Source organism: Desmodus rotundus, chromosome 3 (genome assembly GCF_022682495.2).
Source record: "Desmodus rotundus isolate HL8 chromosome 3, HLdesRot8A.1, whole genome shotgun sequence".
Classification (NCBI taxonomy): domain Eukaryota; kingdom Metazoa; phylum Chordata; class Mammalia; order Chiroptera; family Phyllostomidae; genus Desmodus; species Desmodus rotundus.
Genome location: NC_071389.1, coordinates 30,593,715 through 30,609,876, shown reverse-complemented (window position 1 = coordinate 30,609,876; position 16,162 = coordinate 30,593,715). Strand labels below are relative to the sequence as shown.

General features: G+C 39.6%; 1 protein-coding gene, 1 non-coding gene and 1 pseudogene across 2 annotated transcripts; 2 read left to right on the top strand and 1 right to left on the bottom strand.

The window, feature by feature from the left end:
* The first annotated feature begins 5 nt into the window (after nt 1–5).
* Nucleotides 6–9,265, top strand: LOC123480815 (proteasome maturation protein pseudogene; annotated as a pseudogene).
* Nucleotides 9,266–9,278: 13 nt separating this feature from the next.
* UQCRH (ubiquinol-cytochrome c reductase hinge protein) lies at nt 9,279–16,143 on the bottom strand. Its single transcript, XM_024571221.4, has 4 exons — nt 15,985–16,143; nt 12,936–12,962; nt 12,022–12,183; nt 9,279–9,496 (listed from the first exon to the last, which is right to left on the bottom strand). Exons 1-4 carry the CDS (start codon nt 16,036–16,038, stop codon nt 9,464–9,466), a joined length of 276 nt encoding a protein of 91 aa, XP_024426989.1. The 5' UTR covers nt 16,039–16,143; the 3' UTR covers nt 9,279–9,463.
* Nucleotides 13,085–13,204, top strand: LOC112314687 (small nucleolar RNA SNORA61). The gene has a single exon (XR_002975822.1). It is a non-coding gene; the product is annotated as a small nucleolar RNA SNORA61 (small nucleolar RNA).
* Nucleotides 16,144–16,162: the final 19 nt, after the last annotated feature.

Below are 16,162 nucleotides of genomic sequence, written 5' to 3'. Positions count from 1 at the left end.
GCCTCCGTAAAGGTTCCTCCCCCAGTTGGAATCACGGGGACCGAGGAGCCGCCAGCAAATAGCGGCGGGAAAGGCCTCCAGGAAGGAAGAAGAAATTGCACGGAGAAAGATCCTAAGGCAGAGAAAAACGAGCCAAGGAGATGTGTAGACAGAGATGGATTTATAGTGAAGCTAATGAAAGCGTAAGTTTGTAGACCTGTCATTTGCACTGACCCCTTCAAGGCCCAGTACCTAATGTATTATTTTTCTTAAAGAGGACCTCCCGAATTGTGTAAGCTCTGAGCTACACAAAACTTGAATCCACCATAGGGAAACCGACTCCACCATTTAAAGGAGCCAGTGGAGAGGAGGGACATGATAAGTGTTTTAAAAAGTGATTATCTGGCTCTGGCTGGTGTAGCTCAGTGCTTTGAGCACGGGCCTGCGCAAACCAAAAGGTTGCTGGTTTGATTCCCAGTCAGGGCACATGCCTGGGATGTAGGCCAGGTCCCCAGTGGGGGGTGCATAGGAGGCAACTACACATTGATATTTCACTCCCTCGCTTTCTCCCTCCCTTCCCTCTGTCTATAAAGTCTTTTTAAAAAAAAGTGATCATCTGAAAGCCGGTTATGGGAGTAGGTGGGGAGGTCAGATGAGAGAGATTATGTGGATTAGTGTGGTGGCAGCGGGGAGAAGAGGATAGATCCCACTTATAATTAATAGAGAAATTACAGGATTTACTGACTGACTGGCCCTATATAAAATAGTATATAGTACACCACCCGTCAATAGCTGTTCTTTTTACTCTGCTTTTATTCTTACAACTTATTAACACCTTATATGTATTTACTTTCTTATAGCCTACAAAGTTATAATTTTCAATAGGTAAGAAACATGCACCCCAATGTTCATTGCAGCATTATTTATAATAGGCAAGATTTGGAAGCAGCCCAAGTGCCCATTAGATGAGTGGATAAAAAGCTGTGGTACATTTCCACAATGGAATATTATTCAGCAGTAAAAAAAAATAAGGAAATCTTATCCTCTGTGACAGCGTAGATGAACCTGGAGAGCATTATGCTAAGTGAAATAAGCCAGTCAGAGAAAGATAAGTACATGTGACTTTACTCATATACAGAATCTAATTAACAAAATAAGTTAACAAAATAGAAACAGACTCACAGATGGAGAACAAACTGACAGCTGACAGAGGGAAGGGGAGTTGTGGAGCTGGGTGAAAAATGTGAAGGAATTAAGGAAAAAAACATCACACAGACAAAGGGTACACTGATTACCAGAGGGAAAGTGGGGGAGGTAAAAGAGGGTATAGGGTGAATAAATAATGATGGAAGGAGACTTGACTTGGGGTGGTGAATACACCAATCAATAAATGATGTATTATAGAACCATACACCTGAAACCTATATAATTTTATTAACCAATGTCACCCCCAAAAATTCAATTTAAAAAGGTGAAAAACATAACTCTTATACAAATATAAAATGAGCACATGCCAAAGATTTTCTTCATCATACTAAACTACTCATCCGTTATTATCCTAAATAATGAGGGAAACAAACAGTAAGTTGGTAGGACTCGTTCAAATGAGAATTTGAGGTTCAGAGATTTAGATTATCAGCCAAAGGAATGCTAGTATTTGCAAAATCATTAGTAACCTATTAAGGAACAAACTAATGTTTAGAATTATCTCTTCTATCAGATGGACATCAATTCCATCTCTCCTGGTCAAAAATCATTACTATGTGTAGTAATCATTGCATTGCTCTCAGAAGAGAATTATTGACATTGTCAGTGGTTTTCTACAAGTTAACCTCTACCCCTTACAAAGTTGTAAGACAGCCAAGTCAATATAAAGTCAGTCAAAGGTATACACACACCAGCACTACAATGAAAGAGCTCCCAGTAACCCTCTTCTGCCCTTTACACATTCCAGACTATTTTTCTGGACCTGAATTCCCTCACTAGAATGTAATATTTAAAAGAGCAAGGATTTGATCTGGCTGGGTGGCTAAGTTGGTTGGAGCATTGTACCATACACCAAAAATTTGCAGGTTCAATTTCTGGTCAGGGCATTTACCTAGGTTTCAGGTTTAATCCCACATCCAGGAGTGTGCAGAGGCAACTGATCAATGTTTCTCGCATCGATGTCTGTCTGTCTGTCTCTCTCTCTTTCTCTCTCTCCCACTCTCCCTCCCTCCCCCTCAAAAATCAATTAAAAAACATATCCTTGTGTAAGGATTAAATAATAATAAAATAAGAGTAAGAATATTTAATATTTATTAAATTCATTGTTGAATTATCAGCACCTAGAACTGTATGTGGTACATAGGTGGCTCTGAATAAATATTACTTGAATGAGTCAGTGAAAGATGATAAAGTAGAAATGTGAGTATAAACAAATTTTTCAAGAAGTTTGTTCCAAGGACCTGGCAGTTGTAAGGTGGAGGGAGGTATGCATGGAGAAAGGCCTTTAAAAAAAAGCTTAGGGACATTGAAATCCAGATAAGGAGCATGGATAGACCTGTAGACTATTATGCTAAATAAAATAAGCCAATCAGTGAAAGACAAATACCATATAATCTAATTTATATGTGAAATCTAATGAAGAAAATAAACTAATGAGCAAAATAGAATCAGAGGCATAGAAACATGGAGCAGACTGACAGCTGTAAAGGGGGAGGGAGCAGGGGGGGACTGGTTGAAAGAAGGTAAAAGGAATAGCCAAAGAACATATATGCACAACCCATGGACAATGGTGTTGGGATTGTCTGAGGAAGTAGGAAGTGGGGAAGTGGAGAGGGGCAAAGGCGGAAAATTGGGACAACTGTAATAACATAAACAATAAAATATTAAAATATAAATAAATAAATCCAGATAAGGATCCAATGAAAAGTGATTGAATACACTGAAGAGGAGGTATCTCAGTCACACCAATTCTCAAAGGCTTAAAGCAAATATGGAATGTCAGGACCACAGCCAAAAATCCCCTTGTGAAGGGCCCCTTCACACTCCAAGCCTCAGCTTACCCATCTATCTATAAAATGCTGGAGCCAAGGCTGGACTGGATCCATGATTCTCAAACTTTTTGGTCTTAGGACTCCTTTACTGTCTTAAAAATTATTGAGAATTATTGAGCTTTTGTTTGTCTATCAATATTAGCCAAGTTTAATTAGAATTTAAAACAATGGAAAAATAATTTAAAAAGAGAAAAAGAACAAAGTTGAGCAAAAGGAACCAGAAAAACTAAAAAGAAACAAAAACTTTAATTTTTTATTAATAGTAATAAACCCATTACACGTTAACACAAATATCTTTATGAAAAATAATTAAATTTTCCTAACTGTATGCCTTTTTTACCCCCTTTCCTTTTGTTGCTTTAACCTACTGATTATGATTTATGGTTGAATCCAAGTAGTGGTAGTGTAGACATCTTTGCCTAGTTCCCATTCTCAGAGGGAAAGCATTCAGTATTTCACTATTGTATGTTAGTTGTAGTTTTCGCTATTACATATGTTAGCTGTAGTTTTTTTTTAAGGTTTTACTTATTTTTTAGAGATAGGGGAAGGGAGGGAGAAAGAGAGGAAGAGAAACACCAATGTACAATAGAAGCATTGCTTCATTCCCTGTTGCACGCCCCCAGGGGCCCTGGCCCGTACCCAGGCATGTGTCCCACCTGGGAAACGAACCAGTGACCTTTTGGTTCACAGGCTGCCCATCAACCCACTGAGCTACACCAGCCAGAGCAGAATTTTTCTGTTTTGTTTTTGTTTTAAAGAAGTTCCTTTCTGGCCCGTTGGTTAGAGCGTCGTCCTAATTTATCACGGGTGCAGGTGCAATCCCTGGTCAGGGCACATACAAGAGTCAACCAATGAGTGCATAAATAAATGGAACAAATCAATGTTCTCTCTCTCTCTCTGCCTTTCTCTCCCTTCATCTCTCTAAAATCAATCAATAAAAATTTTTTTTAAAAAGAAGTTCCACCCTGGTAGGTGTGGCTCAGTGGATTGAGTGCCAGCCTGTGAACCAGAGGGTCACCAGTTCAATTCCCAGTCAGGGCAAATGCCTGAGTTGAGGGCCAAGTCAGGTCTCCAGTAGAGGGTGCGCCAGAGGTAACCACACATTGATGTTTCTCTCCCTCTCTCCCTCCCTTCCCCTCTAAAATAAATAAATAAAATCTTTTTTTAAAAAAAGTTCCATCCTATTTCTAGTTTGCTGAGATTTTTTTTTAAAAAATCATGAATTGCTGATTTCCTTCAAATGCTTTTCCTGCATCTATTGAGATCATATGATTTTTCTTTATTCTGTTAATATAATGAATTCTACTGACTTTGCATTCCTGTAAAAAAGAGCAAACACTAGTTCATGATGTATTATTCTTTTTATACATTGTTGTATTCTTGCATCTTTGTTCATGAGGGATATTGGCCTGAAATTTTCTCTTCCTGTAACATCTTTGATTCTAATATCAGGGTAGTGCTGGCCTCATAAAATTAGTTTAGGGAGTTTCCCTTCACTTCTATTTTCTGAAAGAATCTTTATTCAATTGGTATTATTTCTTCCTTAAATTATTAGGAATTCAGCAGTGAAGTGATCTGAACCTAGAGTTGGGTGTTTCTCATTTTTTCTTGGGAATGCAGGGTGAGAAGGAAAGGAAGGTTCTTTGATTATGAATTAAATTTCTCGATATTCTAATTTTCAACCAGACATGATTTTGCCTCTCATACACCCTCAACTGGGGACCTTGCCATAACCTAGGCATATGCCTTGACCAGGAATTGAACTGGCCACCTTTAGGTCTGCAGGACAATGCCCAACCCACTGAGCCACACCTGTCAGGGCAGAACTTTTTTTACTATTTCTTGTAATCCAGGTCTGCTGACAATGAATTCTCTCACCTTTCATTTGTTTAAGCATCTTTATTTTTATTTTAATTTTTAATTGATTTTAGAGAGAGAAAGGAAAAGGGAGAGAAACACTCATTTGTTGTTCCACCCATTCCTGCAGGATCAAAGCTGCAGCCTTGGCATATCAGGACAGTGCTGTAACCAACTGAGCTGCCTGGCCAGGTCTAAGCATTTTTATTTTGCTTTAAGGTAATTCTTACTGGATACAGAATTCCTTTTTTTTTTTTAATTTAAGATTTTATGTATTTTTAGAGAAAGGGGAAGGGAGGGAGAAAGAGAGGAACATCGATGTGTGAGAGAAACATTGATCGGTTGCCTCCTGCATGCACCCCAATTGGGGACCAGGCCCACAACCCAGGCAATGGCCCTGACCAGGAATCAAACCAGCAACCCTTTTCTTTTGTGGGATGACGCTCAACTGACTGAGTCACACTGGTCAGGGAAGATACAGAATTCTTGAGTCAAAATTTTCATTTCAACTCTCTAAAGATGAGTCGTTTCTTATGAATTGCATAGTAATTCCTTGTGCCTCTGTATGTAATGCATATTTTCTCTAAGATTTTTTTATCACTAGTTTTAAACAGTTTGAGGATAAGTGAGTTGTGATTTCCTTTGTGTTTACTGTATCTGGGGTTTGTTGAGCTAACTGTGAGTTTATACTTTTCATCAAATTTGGAAAATTTCAACCATTACTGCTTCAAGTATTTTTTCTCCCCCTTCCACTTCCACATTTTCTTTCTCTTCTGGACCATTTGATATCATCCCACAGCATTTTCCTTGTTCATTTATTTTTACTGGTTTTTTCCTCTTGTGCTTCAGGGTTTTGTGTGTGTGTGTGTGTGTATGCGCTTCAGTTTTCATAGTTTCTGTTGCTGTCTTCAAGAACATTTCAGTACATGTTCTGATTTTTTTCTTCAGTATCTAATCCTTTGTTAATCTTATCCAATGAATTTATTTCAGATACTATATTTTTAAGCTTCAGAAATTCCATTTGATCCTTTTTTCTTTTTTTTTAAGAGAGAGAGAAAGGGAGGGAGAGAGGGTGAGAAACATCAGTGTGAGACAGAAACATTGATCGGTTGCCTCTCGTGCATGCCCCAACTGAGAACTCATAACCTAGGCATGTGCCCTGACTGGGAATCAAACCTGTGACCTTTCTGTTTATGGGATGATGCTCCAACCACCTGCGCCACACCAGCCAGGACATATTGCAAAATATTCTGTTGGACAGTACTGACGAGCCTATCCCTTGAGCAACATATAACACTAGCAGTACTGTGGACGGTAAGGATGCTGAGAGGCTGTTCATAGAGCAAGCTGAAGATGAATACCAGAGGACTTGGATCTCAGCTAAAGGACAGTATTACAGTTACTGAACTTTCAGCAAGTGGACCTTTTGAAAGTCATGATCTTCTTTGAACAGGTTTTACTTGTGTGAAAAATGAACTTTTGCCCAGTCATCCTCTTGGATTATCAGAAAAAAATTTTCAGCTCAACCAAGATAAAATGAATTTTTCCACACTGAGAAACATCTGTTTGCTCCATTAAAACTGCAAATGGAATTCAAGGCAGCACAACAAATTCAGCGTCTTCCATTCCTTCCAAGCTCAAACCTTTCACTGGGTATTTTGAGGGGTAATGATAAGACTATTGGGTTTGAAGATATTCTTAATGACCCATCACAAAGTGAACTAATGGGAGAACCACACCTGATGGTGGAATATAAACTTGTTTGACTGTAATGCAGTGTGCTGATCATGGAAATGGAGAGGCTACATCTTGTTTATAGTCATCTTTTTACTATAATTGTATGTGTACAGTATTAAAAGTATTGACACGAGAATTGTTGCCTGAACAGTTCATTTGAACAGTTCATCTGATCATTTGAAATTATTTGGGTCTTTGTTTCATGGCCATGTGACAATTGAAAGCACTAGAGATGATTTTAAAACTCCTGATTTATATTAAAACAATAGCATTTTGTCTTTAAAAAAAATTGTTGCTAATGAATATTATACTGACAATAGGTTCCAGTTCAATTTATAATGTAGGTATTTCATAAATTGAATTTTGAATAACTACTATCCGTATTTGAGTTTGCAGTCTTCATAGTAAACATCTGCAATTGATTTCAGTGGTAACACTTTGAAGCTACTTTAGGATTATAGCTATTTTTGATTCTTTCAGATTACAAAGTGTAAATTCAGTGGTTTTGATTTTAGTCTTGTCTTTAAAGTGAAAAATAAAGCAGCCAACAGATGTCAGTTAAAAAAAATTACTAGCAGTACTGCAGAGCCTCGTCACTATTTACTGTTACGTGGGAAAATATGTCAAGTTCTAACACTAGACGTATTTGGGATTGTGATGGCTCACAGCTTGTGCTGTTAAAAGACTAAAGTCATCCTCTGTTCTACACATTTCAGATTTACTAGGGGTTTTGGTTTTTAATAATTCCAAACTTGAACACTGATATATCACTGCCATCGAATATTTAGATTCTATTTAAGTTTACCAATTATCCCAATAGTGCCCTTAAAAACAAAAGGATCCAGTTTAGTATCACATGTTGCATTCGGTTGTCTTGGTTTTCTTTTTTCCCCTTTTTTTCCCTCACCAGAGGACATTTTTTTCACTGCTTTTAGAAAGAGAACCATCATGTGAGAGAGAAGCATCAATTGGTTGATTGGTTGCTTTGCATACACTCCCAGACTGGAAAAGAACCTGCAGCCCCAGTATGTACCCCGACCAGTAATTGAACTGGTGACCCCTTTGGTTACAGGATGAGGTTCCAACCACTGGGCCACACCAGCCAGGGCTGTCTCAATTATTTAGTCTCCTATCTAGAATATTCAGTTTTTCCTTGACTTTTACATCCTGATGTAGTATTAATCTGGTTAGATTCTTTTTTTTTTTTTTTTCTGCAGGAATTACAGTGGTGTATTTTTTCCTCATTGCTGTCGGTGGTAGTTATTTGTCCCATTACTGGTTATGTCAGCTTTAATCCAAGTTACTGCCTGCCAAGCTTCTCCAGTGTACTTTTTCCTTTTGTAATTAATTTGTATTCCTTTCTTCATCAAACTTTCAGTTGACTCACTTTTTTATATTTGTATGGATTCACGGATTCCTATTTTATTCAGTGGGCTATAATCTATACTGTCATCATATATTTTGATGCTCAAATTGTCCCAAATTTGACTAGTGGTTTGTATACTTTGGACATGTTCCTATCGTTCTTTGAGCACTTCTTTTCTAGAACAAAATGTTCCAAGCTTACCTTGTATTTTCCATGCCTAGCTCTGGAATCACCCATATCTCCCAGGGGCCCTGTTCCTTTTATTGAAGGAAGCCATCACTCCTTGTGGGCTGAGCTAGGGAATATATGTATTCCCTACACATACACATATTGGCATCTATATTTACTTACATTGAAATCTATATTTATTTAGTTTATACCAATATTGTAACACTACAGAATTCATTCTGGTTTTTTTCCTTTTCCATATTTGTAGCTTCACTCTCTGCTAGCTTCCATTATCTTCAATATATTTATTTATTGGATCGATCCCACCTGTATGTATGTAACCAATCTCTAACTGCCAGCACTGTCTACCCAGGTGATCTTTTCTCACCTTAGACTCCAGTACCCCTCCCTCCACAAACCTACACCCTTCTCACTCCCCCCCCTTTTTAAATTACTTTTTAAAGATTTTTATTTTTTAGAGAGGGAGAAGGAGAGAGGGAGAGAAACATTCAGTTGCCTCTCACACCCCCCCAACTGGGGCCTGGCCCTCAACCCGGGCATGTGCCCTGACTGGGAATTGAACCCGCTACTTTTCAGTTTGCAGGCCCATGCTCAATTCACTCAGCAACACCAGCCAGGACATCAAAAAATATGTATTTTTTTAGAAAAGCAACCTGTTGGACACGGAAATCAAAAACTGTCAAGACACCTTAGAGATATTAGTATGAACTGGGTATTTGATATTAAGCAATTAATGTTCATTTTATTATTTTTTTAAAGAATTTATTTATTTTTTTAGAGAGAGGGGAAGGGAGGGAGAAAGAAGAAGTATCGACTGGCCACCTCCTGCATGCACCCCAACTGGGGACTGGGGCAGCAACCCAGGCACGTGCCCCAGCCAGGAATCCAACCAGCAACACTTCGCTCTGCAGTGCGACACCCAACCAACTGAGCCACACAATCAGGGCTATTGTTCATTTTAAATGTGATAAAAGCATCAAAGTAAACAAAAAAAAAGGTCTTTATCATTAAAGAGATACATGTTAGTTGATGGGTACAGAGGTGGTGTTTATTATTCTATCCCTATGTTTGAAATTTTCAAATTAAAAAGCATTCTAAATAAAAGAAAGGTCTGTAGACTATTGGATTTTATTGAAGATGGAATCACTGATCATTACATAGGAGCTATTGCCTAAGCAAATCCATGAGGTTCGCATGAACTTACAGTTACACAAATAAGAAACAAATGGCATGTTCAAAACCAAGAGGACATGTCCTGATGCCCCTGTGGTGCCCACGGGTGAATGAGTCTGCACATTTATTTCAAGCTGTTAAAGAGTTTGTGGGCCACCTATGGAGGAAAGAAAAAAAGTCATTAATTGCCAGCTTTAATGCCAAGGCTTACAAGGTTCTTCATGACCTGAAATGGTACTCCCCCCCACTCACCACTCCTTCCTACACACTCACACCCCTTCTGGGCCGTAGTGAGCTCCCCACAGTTACCTGACTCTCCACCCTACCTGGAATTCTCTTTTCCAGTTTTTTCATCTTTTCCTTTAGAATTTTAAATGAAAGCCTTCTCTAAACAAGCCCTATCCCCACACAAATCTGTCCCTCCTCTGTTTCCCCCACAGAAACGTATACCTCCCATATCACAGTGCTTATTCTACAAATATTTCTACAACATCTATATGCCAGGGACTATTCTAGGTGCTGAATTACAACAGTAAACACAACAATACTTCTCTCTTATGGAACTTAGAGAATAACAGAAATATACATGAGAGGCTTTTTTTAAAAAAAGATTTTATTTATTTTTAGAGAGAGGAATGGAAGGAGAAAAAGAGGGAGAAAAACACCAATCAGTTGCATCTTGCACACCCCAATCCACATGCCTGCAACCCAGGTATATGCCCAGGCCGGGCATTGAACTGGCAACCTTTTGGTTTGTGGGACAATGCCCAACCCACTGAGCCATACCAGTCAGGGCATATAAGGTTATCTCTGATAGTGACAAATACCGAGGAAAATAAAATGGGGCGGGGGGAGCATAGCATCTCTAAATACGGCGGTCAGCCCTGACCTGTGTGGCTCAGTTGGTTGGGGATCTTCCTGCAAAGTAAAAGGTCGCCAGTTCAATTCCCAGTCAGGGCACCTGCCTGGGTTGTCGGCTTGGTCCCCAGTCAGAGTATAAGAGGCAACCAATGAATGTTTCTCGCATTGATGTTTCTCTCCCTCCCTTTCCCTCTCTCTAAAAATATATACATAATATCTATAAATAAATATGGGGGTCAATGAAGGCTATCCTAAGACAGTTAGACCCAAGAGACTTACCAGTTCACTAACTATTCTCTGTGGAGAATGGTTATATACTCATAACTCAGTGAAAGAAGGGACCATGCCTAACTCACTCTCAGATCTTAATCTAGTGATTTGCTCAGAAAAATATTTAAATAACATAAAACTTAGCATTTTAACTATTTTTAACAATACGTTGTTGTGGCAATAAGCACATTCATACTGCCCTGAATTCATTAATCTCCAGAATTTTCCCACATTCCTAAACTGAAACTCTGTGCCCATTAAATAGTAATTCCCCTCGGCCCTTGGCAACCACCATTCTGTCTGTCTCCATGAATTTGACTACTTAAGGTATCTCATATAATTGGAATGGTATTTGTCCTTTTGATTGGTTTATTTCACTTAGTATGTCTTCAAGTTTCATTCACATTGTAGCATGTGTCAGTTTCCTTCCTTTTTAAGGCCAAGTAATATCTGATTTCATGTACATATCACATTTTGTTTATCCATCCATCTATTAATGGACACTCGGGTTTTTGTGAATGTAGCTGCAGACATGCACGCACAGGTATCTTCTTCAAATCCTTCAATAGTCTCAATTCTTTTGGGTATATAACCAGAAGTGGAATTGCTGGCTCAATATGGTTATCTGTGTTTAGAGTTTTGGGTAAAGGGCTTGATTTCTTTTTATTGCCAAATAATATTTCATTATATACATGTATTGGTTCATAGACATTTATGTTGTTCCTACTTTTTAGCTATTATAATGCTTCTATGAATATTTGAGTACAGGCTTTTATGTAGGCATGTTTTCATTTCTCTTAGGTATATATATACCTAGGAGTAGAACTGCTGGGTCATATAGTAATACTATGTTTAACCTTTTGAAGAACCACCAGACTGCCTTGCACAGGCTGTACCAATTTACATTCTCATCATCGGCAACGTATGAGGTTTCCAATTTCTCCACATAGGCCAACACTTGTTACCTATCTTTTTGATTGCAGCCAATTTAGTGGATATGAAGTGGTATCTCATTGTGGTTTTGATCTGCATTTCTTTGATAGCTAATGGTGTTAGCTATCAAAAGATGTTATGAACATCTTTTCATATGCTTATTAGCCACACAATCAGTTTTAAGATAAGCAACCACATCAAACTTTGCCTTCCCTATAATTTAAAATACCTTAGTATTACACATAAGGGAGTCAAACACAAGTTTACTTAAAAAAAAAACAAAAACTTTTTAGACCAACTTCTATGTAAAAGACACATTGGAGGATATAAATTATTTCAGAGAATAGCTTGTTACTTAAAAGTACAAAATCCAGCTTCCCCACTGTTTAGCAGCACAAGTTGAAATATCATGTCTCTTCTCCAAGGCTCAGGGGAGGGATAATGATACCTGCCTCCAGTGAAAGTGGTAGGATCAGGTAAGATTACTTATGTAAAGTGCTCAGCACTACTACTGACATATATTGGGCCACAGTAAACACTAGGATGGGAAGACTGTCAGAACCAAGCCATCCCAGGCCACTGTAAGCTTTCCCCCTTCCTGACTTTAGGCTGACTTACACAGTGGTCCCTTGCATGCAAGAAGTCAAAGAGCTCCTCCGTGCAATCCTCCTCTGTGCGTGACCTGGAGGACACACGCTCATCACAGAGCTCTAGCCGCTCCCGAGCCTTTATACATTTCTCCAACTGCTCGCACTGCTCTCTCACAGTTGTTAGGGGATCCTGATGGAGAAACAAACAACCAACCAACCAAAATGGGGGTTTTAGGGGAGGCAATCCCCAAACCATATGCTCTGATTAATACAACCACCAAACCAAGATGCTGCCTCTGAATTACAGTGCAGAAGGCCAGCTGGCAGAGCCACACTGCTACCAGAAATGGCAGAATGGGGTCTCCCATTCAATTCTGATGCTAAGTAGTAGGGACAAGTTTCATAATCCTGCCTTCCAAGGCTGCCAGTATGCACTGAAAGCCTCAGTCCTATCTGAAAAACAAGGTGGTAAAGGAAACCTGGCCAAACTTGAAGTAGGTCTATAGGAGGCCTTACTTGCTAACAGAGCATTTTGGGATATGTAATATCTATGAATTTCAATTCCCTTCATCTGATAGCAAGGCCTATACACCTCAGCTGCCCAACTAGAAAGGCAATGTTAACACAGAGAAGAACCATCCAGGAAGAGTTCCTTCCAGAATTACTTATTAAATCACCAATAGCAGATGACTAAGTGCCAGGTCCTCAAGATGCTGCTCTGCTCCCTGACACAACCAAAGAAGCCCAAAACCCAGAAAAGACTCCGCTTCCCAGGCCCACCGCCCAAGTACTCCACTCCACATGAAGGAACTGTTAAAGGCTTTTCCCACTCCCATTCTCTCCAAGGTGTCTAACATAAGGACTCCTTAAAATAGATTAAGAGTTTCATAAAGCTCAAACTTCCTTTTACTGGGATGGTTCCAAACCTGAGACAGCTCTTACCACTAATTCCTCCTCCTCCGCTTCCTCCTACAAAAAGAAAACAAAATTAATGTCAGCAGCAATCTTATGACACATATTCCCAATCATATTGATCTTGTAATTACTAAGGATAGACGTTATATTAATCATGTTTTAAAATTTCTGTATTTCCCCTCCCAGTCCCTTTCCCATCGGATCTGAACACCGGTCTTGGGGGTCGTAAAAGGAGGGAAAGTAACACTGAAGCTGGCCTCACAGCTCTGCAGCATGTGGGCTGGTTTCAAACAAGGTAAAAAAAAAGAAAATAAAAAAACAAAATTTCTGTATTTTATGATGCTTTGACATTTTGGGGGGCTTGCCAATCCTGCAGAGACTGCCCCTCTCAGGGCTGGCTAACTTTAGAGATGTAAACAACTCATCTAGGAGGCACACCTCCCATAAGCAAAACAACCAATCCAAAACCCTTACCACTAACCACTTCCCTTAGCTAGCTCTCCTACACTAAACCAATTACTGCACCCGCCCCAATCACCCTAGGGCCACGTGCCAAACAACAGAGGGACTACCCCTGTAGCCCACAGCCCACTGAAATGATTCAAACCATCCAATCCTAAACTTGCTAAAGCTTGCCTATCCTGCACCACCCACTCCTTCCCTCAGAAACCAAAGGTCTGGTTTCCCTTGTTCCTTCTGCTCCTGGCTGGTCCAGGCACTTCTCTATGTGGCCTTACCATACCTGGTTAAAACAAATCCTGGTTCATTTCAACAAGGACGTACTATCTCACTTTCATTAGCAAAACATAAAGCATGCACAATACTATAAAGTTTATAAAGCACACTCATATCTATAATGATTTGATTAATTACAACAGCCCTGAGAGGCTCCCAGTTGAGAGATAACACTAATTAGACTTTTTCTAGTATCGATTCAAGCTGCCAGAACTTCATATAGAAACTACATAACTTTAAAAAGTATTTTTTTCTAAAGTCTGGTGGGTCCCATTATAACCAGAAATAGCTAAATTTAGTCCTTATATCATAAACCAAGTTAGGAGGAAAACTAACATTTTTTTCTAGATTCTTAACTTGAATTGGGAATATGAAAAAGGTCAACCTAATCTCTTCTTTAACCAGAGTCCAACTAAAGATGGTTACAGCCAGTACTCTTTGGCTTGTGAAACTCCTAGGACTCTAAGTGGACTATCAATATAAGGCATTTACATTCACAAGCTTGGAAACACCAGGCCCTTTCCATTTATTTCTGATTCTGGTGCAGAATCTCAAACTTAGTTTCCTTTCTTCCAAGGGGAGCAGTGTAAAAAAATATTTTCTGTGGGAACATCAGCATAGGCCTAAATCTGGGGCGTAGCAGAGTCTATCTGATCAGGATTTCAACTTGTCATGCACGTGTCCACATTGGGAAGAAGGGAAAGAAAAGGTATAGAGGGAAATAAAAGAACTAGCTCAGCAATCCCTCTATGATTTCAAAATTCCAACACAATCTGGCTCATTCTCTACCATGCCCTTCAGGGAAGAGACTAAAGCCCACAAAAGCTGGGGAGGGGAGGGCATGTTCAGCTGTAACCCAGGCTATTTATTCCTACAATTGGCAAAGGTCTCTTCTAAACATAAAGGTGTTATTTAGGATGTAAAGTTCTAGTTTTTCATTAAATAAAGCTTCTTAACCGTGCTCTTAAAAAAAATACATATCATACTAAAAAAGTTGTAAAAAAAACCCAAATCACATTCTGCCTGGGTTAGAAATCAGAAATTAGTCATCCTAGGAGCAAGACCTTTATAGCATTTCCCTATTAGCAATACTACTACAGTAATCGTTTTGTGTCCCTGATGAGTTTGCATCAAAAGTATCATGGCTTGTTTTGGAAAATCAAATCCAAATACAATCCTGAATATGGACTACTTAAAGTCAAATTTCCAGTCAATAAGAAAGCCAATGTCACACTAAATAAAAAGATTTAATCTCCAAGAAGTATGGGTTCTTCATAAAAAGAGCTCTGTTTTCTTAATCTTAAAATTGACCACTTATTTACTTTCTTTTTCTCATCTACTGCTGGGGTGAGCCCTACTGAAGATTCTGGCATACTCCCTGCACATCCTAAGGCTGGCTCCATGTCTTCCTGGTCCTCTTTCTGAAAATAATACTAGGAAAAACTACGGGATAAACTAGTTTCCAACTATCCTGAACCCGTAAGTGCAAAACAGCTGCCCCGAAGTGACAGAGAATATATAGGAAATGTGACTGGAAACAAAAGTTAGCTGGCTTCCGTAAACCTGTATGGCATTATGGCCGAGTCTTAGCTCTGGAGCCACGCTGCTTGGGTCAGTTCCTGGCTCCATGGTTTAGTAGCTGTGTGTCCTTAGAGAAGATATTTAACCTCTCTACACTTGTTTCCTCGTCTGTAAAATGGCAATAATAGTGCCTAATACTCCAGAGGACTATTGTGTGGCTTAAACGAATTAGCACATATAAATTAACACTTGAAATAGGAAGCAGTCAATAATTATTACATCGGCATTTTTATTCTAGGAAAGAGCTCTCTTTCATCACAGAATTATACTGCACATTCCTATACTGTCCCCAAAGATACCGCCCCCAAGCCCCCACAAAGGAAAAAAAAAAAAAAAAAAAAACTTTTTCACAGAAACTAGTGTAAGGCCAGATCTCCGGGACCTGCACAGATGTGGCAGGGATTCCTGACCTGAGCTGAGGCCAGGGTTAGGGTTGGTCGCTTGCTCCCCAAATCTGTCAAATCAGGGACACATGACTGACTAAAAATACAGGTACTATTTTTACAAAAGCCGTCAACACATAGTTTCCGCTCTCGTTAAACCTTCACCATAGTCATAGAATGGGGAGGTCGAGACCCAAAGACTAGTCATCTACTTGCCCAAGGTCACTCGACGAGTTCTGGAGAAGGGTCAAGGGAAGCAGCTCTCCCGACCCAGCAAACTCTAGGGCGGGCGAAGCAGGGCCAAAGGGGCTCCGGGCGTGTTTTGGGGGCTAGGTCCAGACCCTTGACAGAGGGTCGAATCGATCGCCTTGTCTTACCTCCTTGGGATCTCCGGACCCGGTCAGCATCTTTCGCTCATCCTCCAGCCCCATGTCCCGCTACGTTTCCAGACCCAATACCAGCAGGAAAATCGGCACCTTTTCCACTTCAAAATCAAGAAGGACTTGTAAGGGTCACTTAGCGGATATCCGGCGATATGGCCGGAAGTGCGGCAGA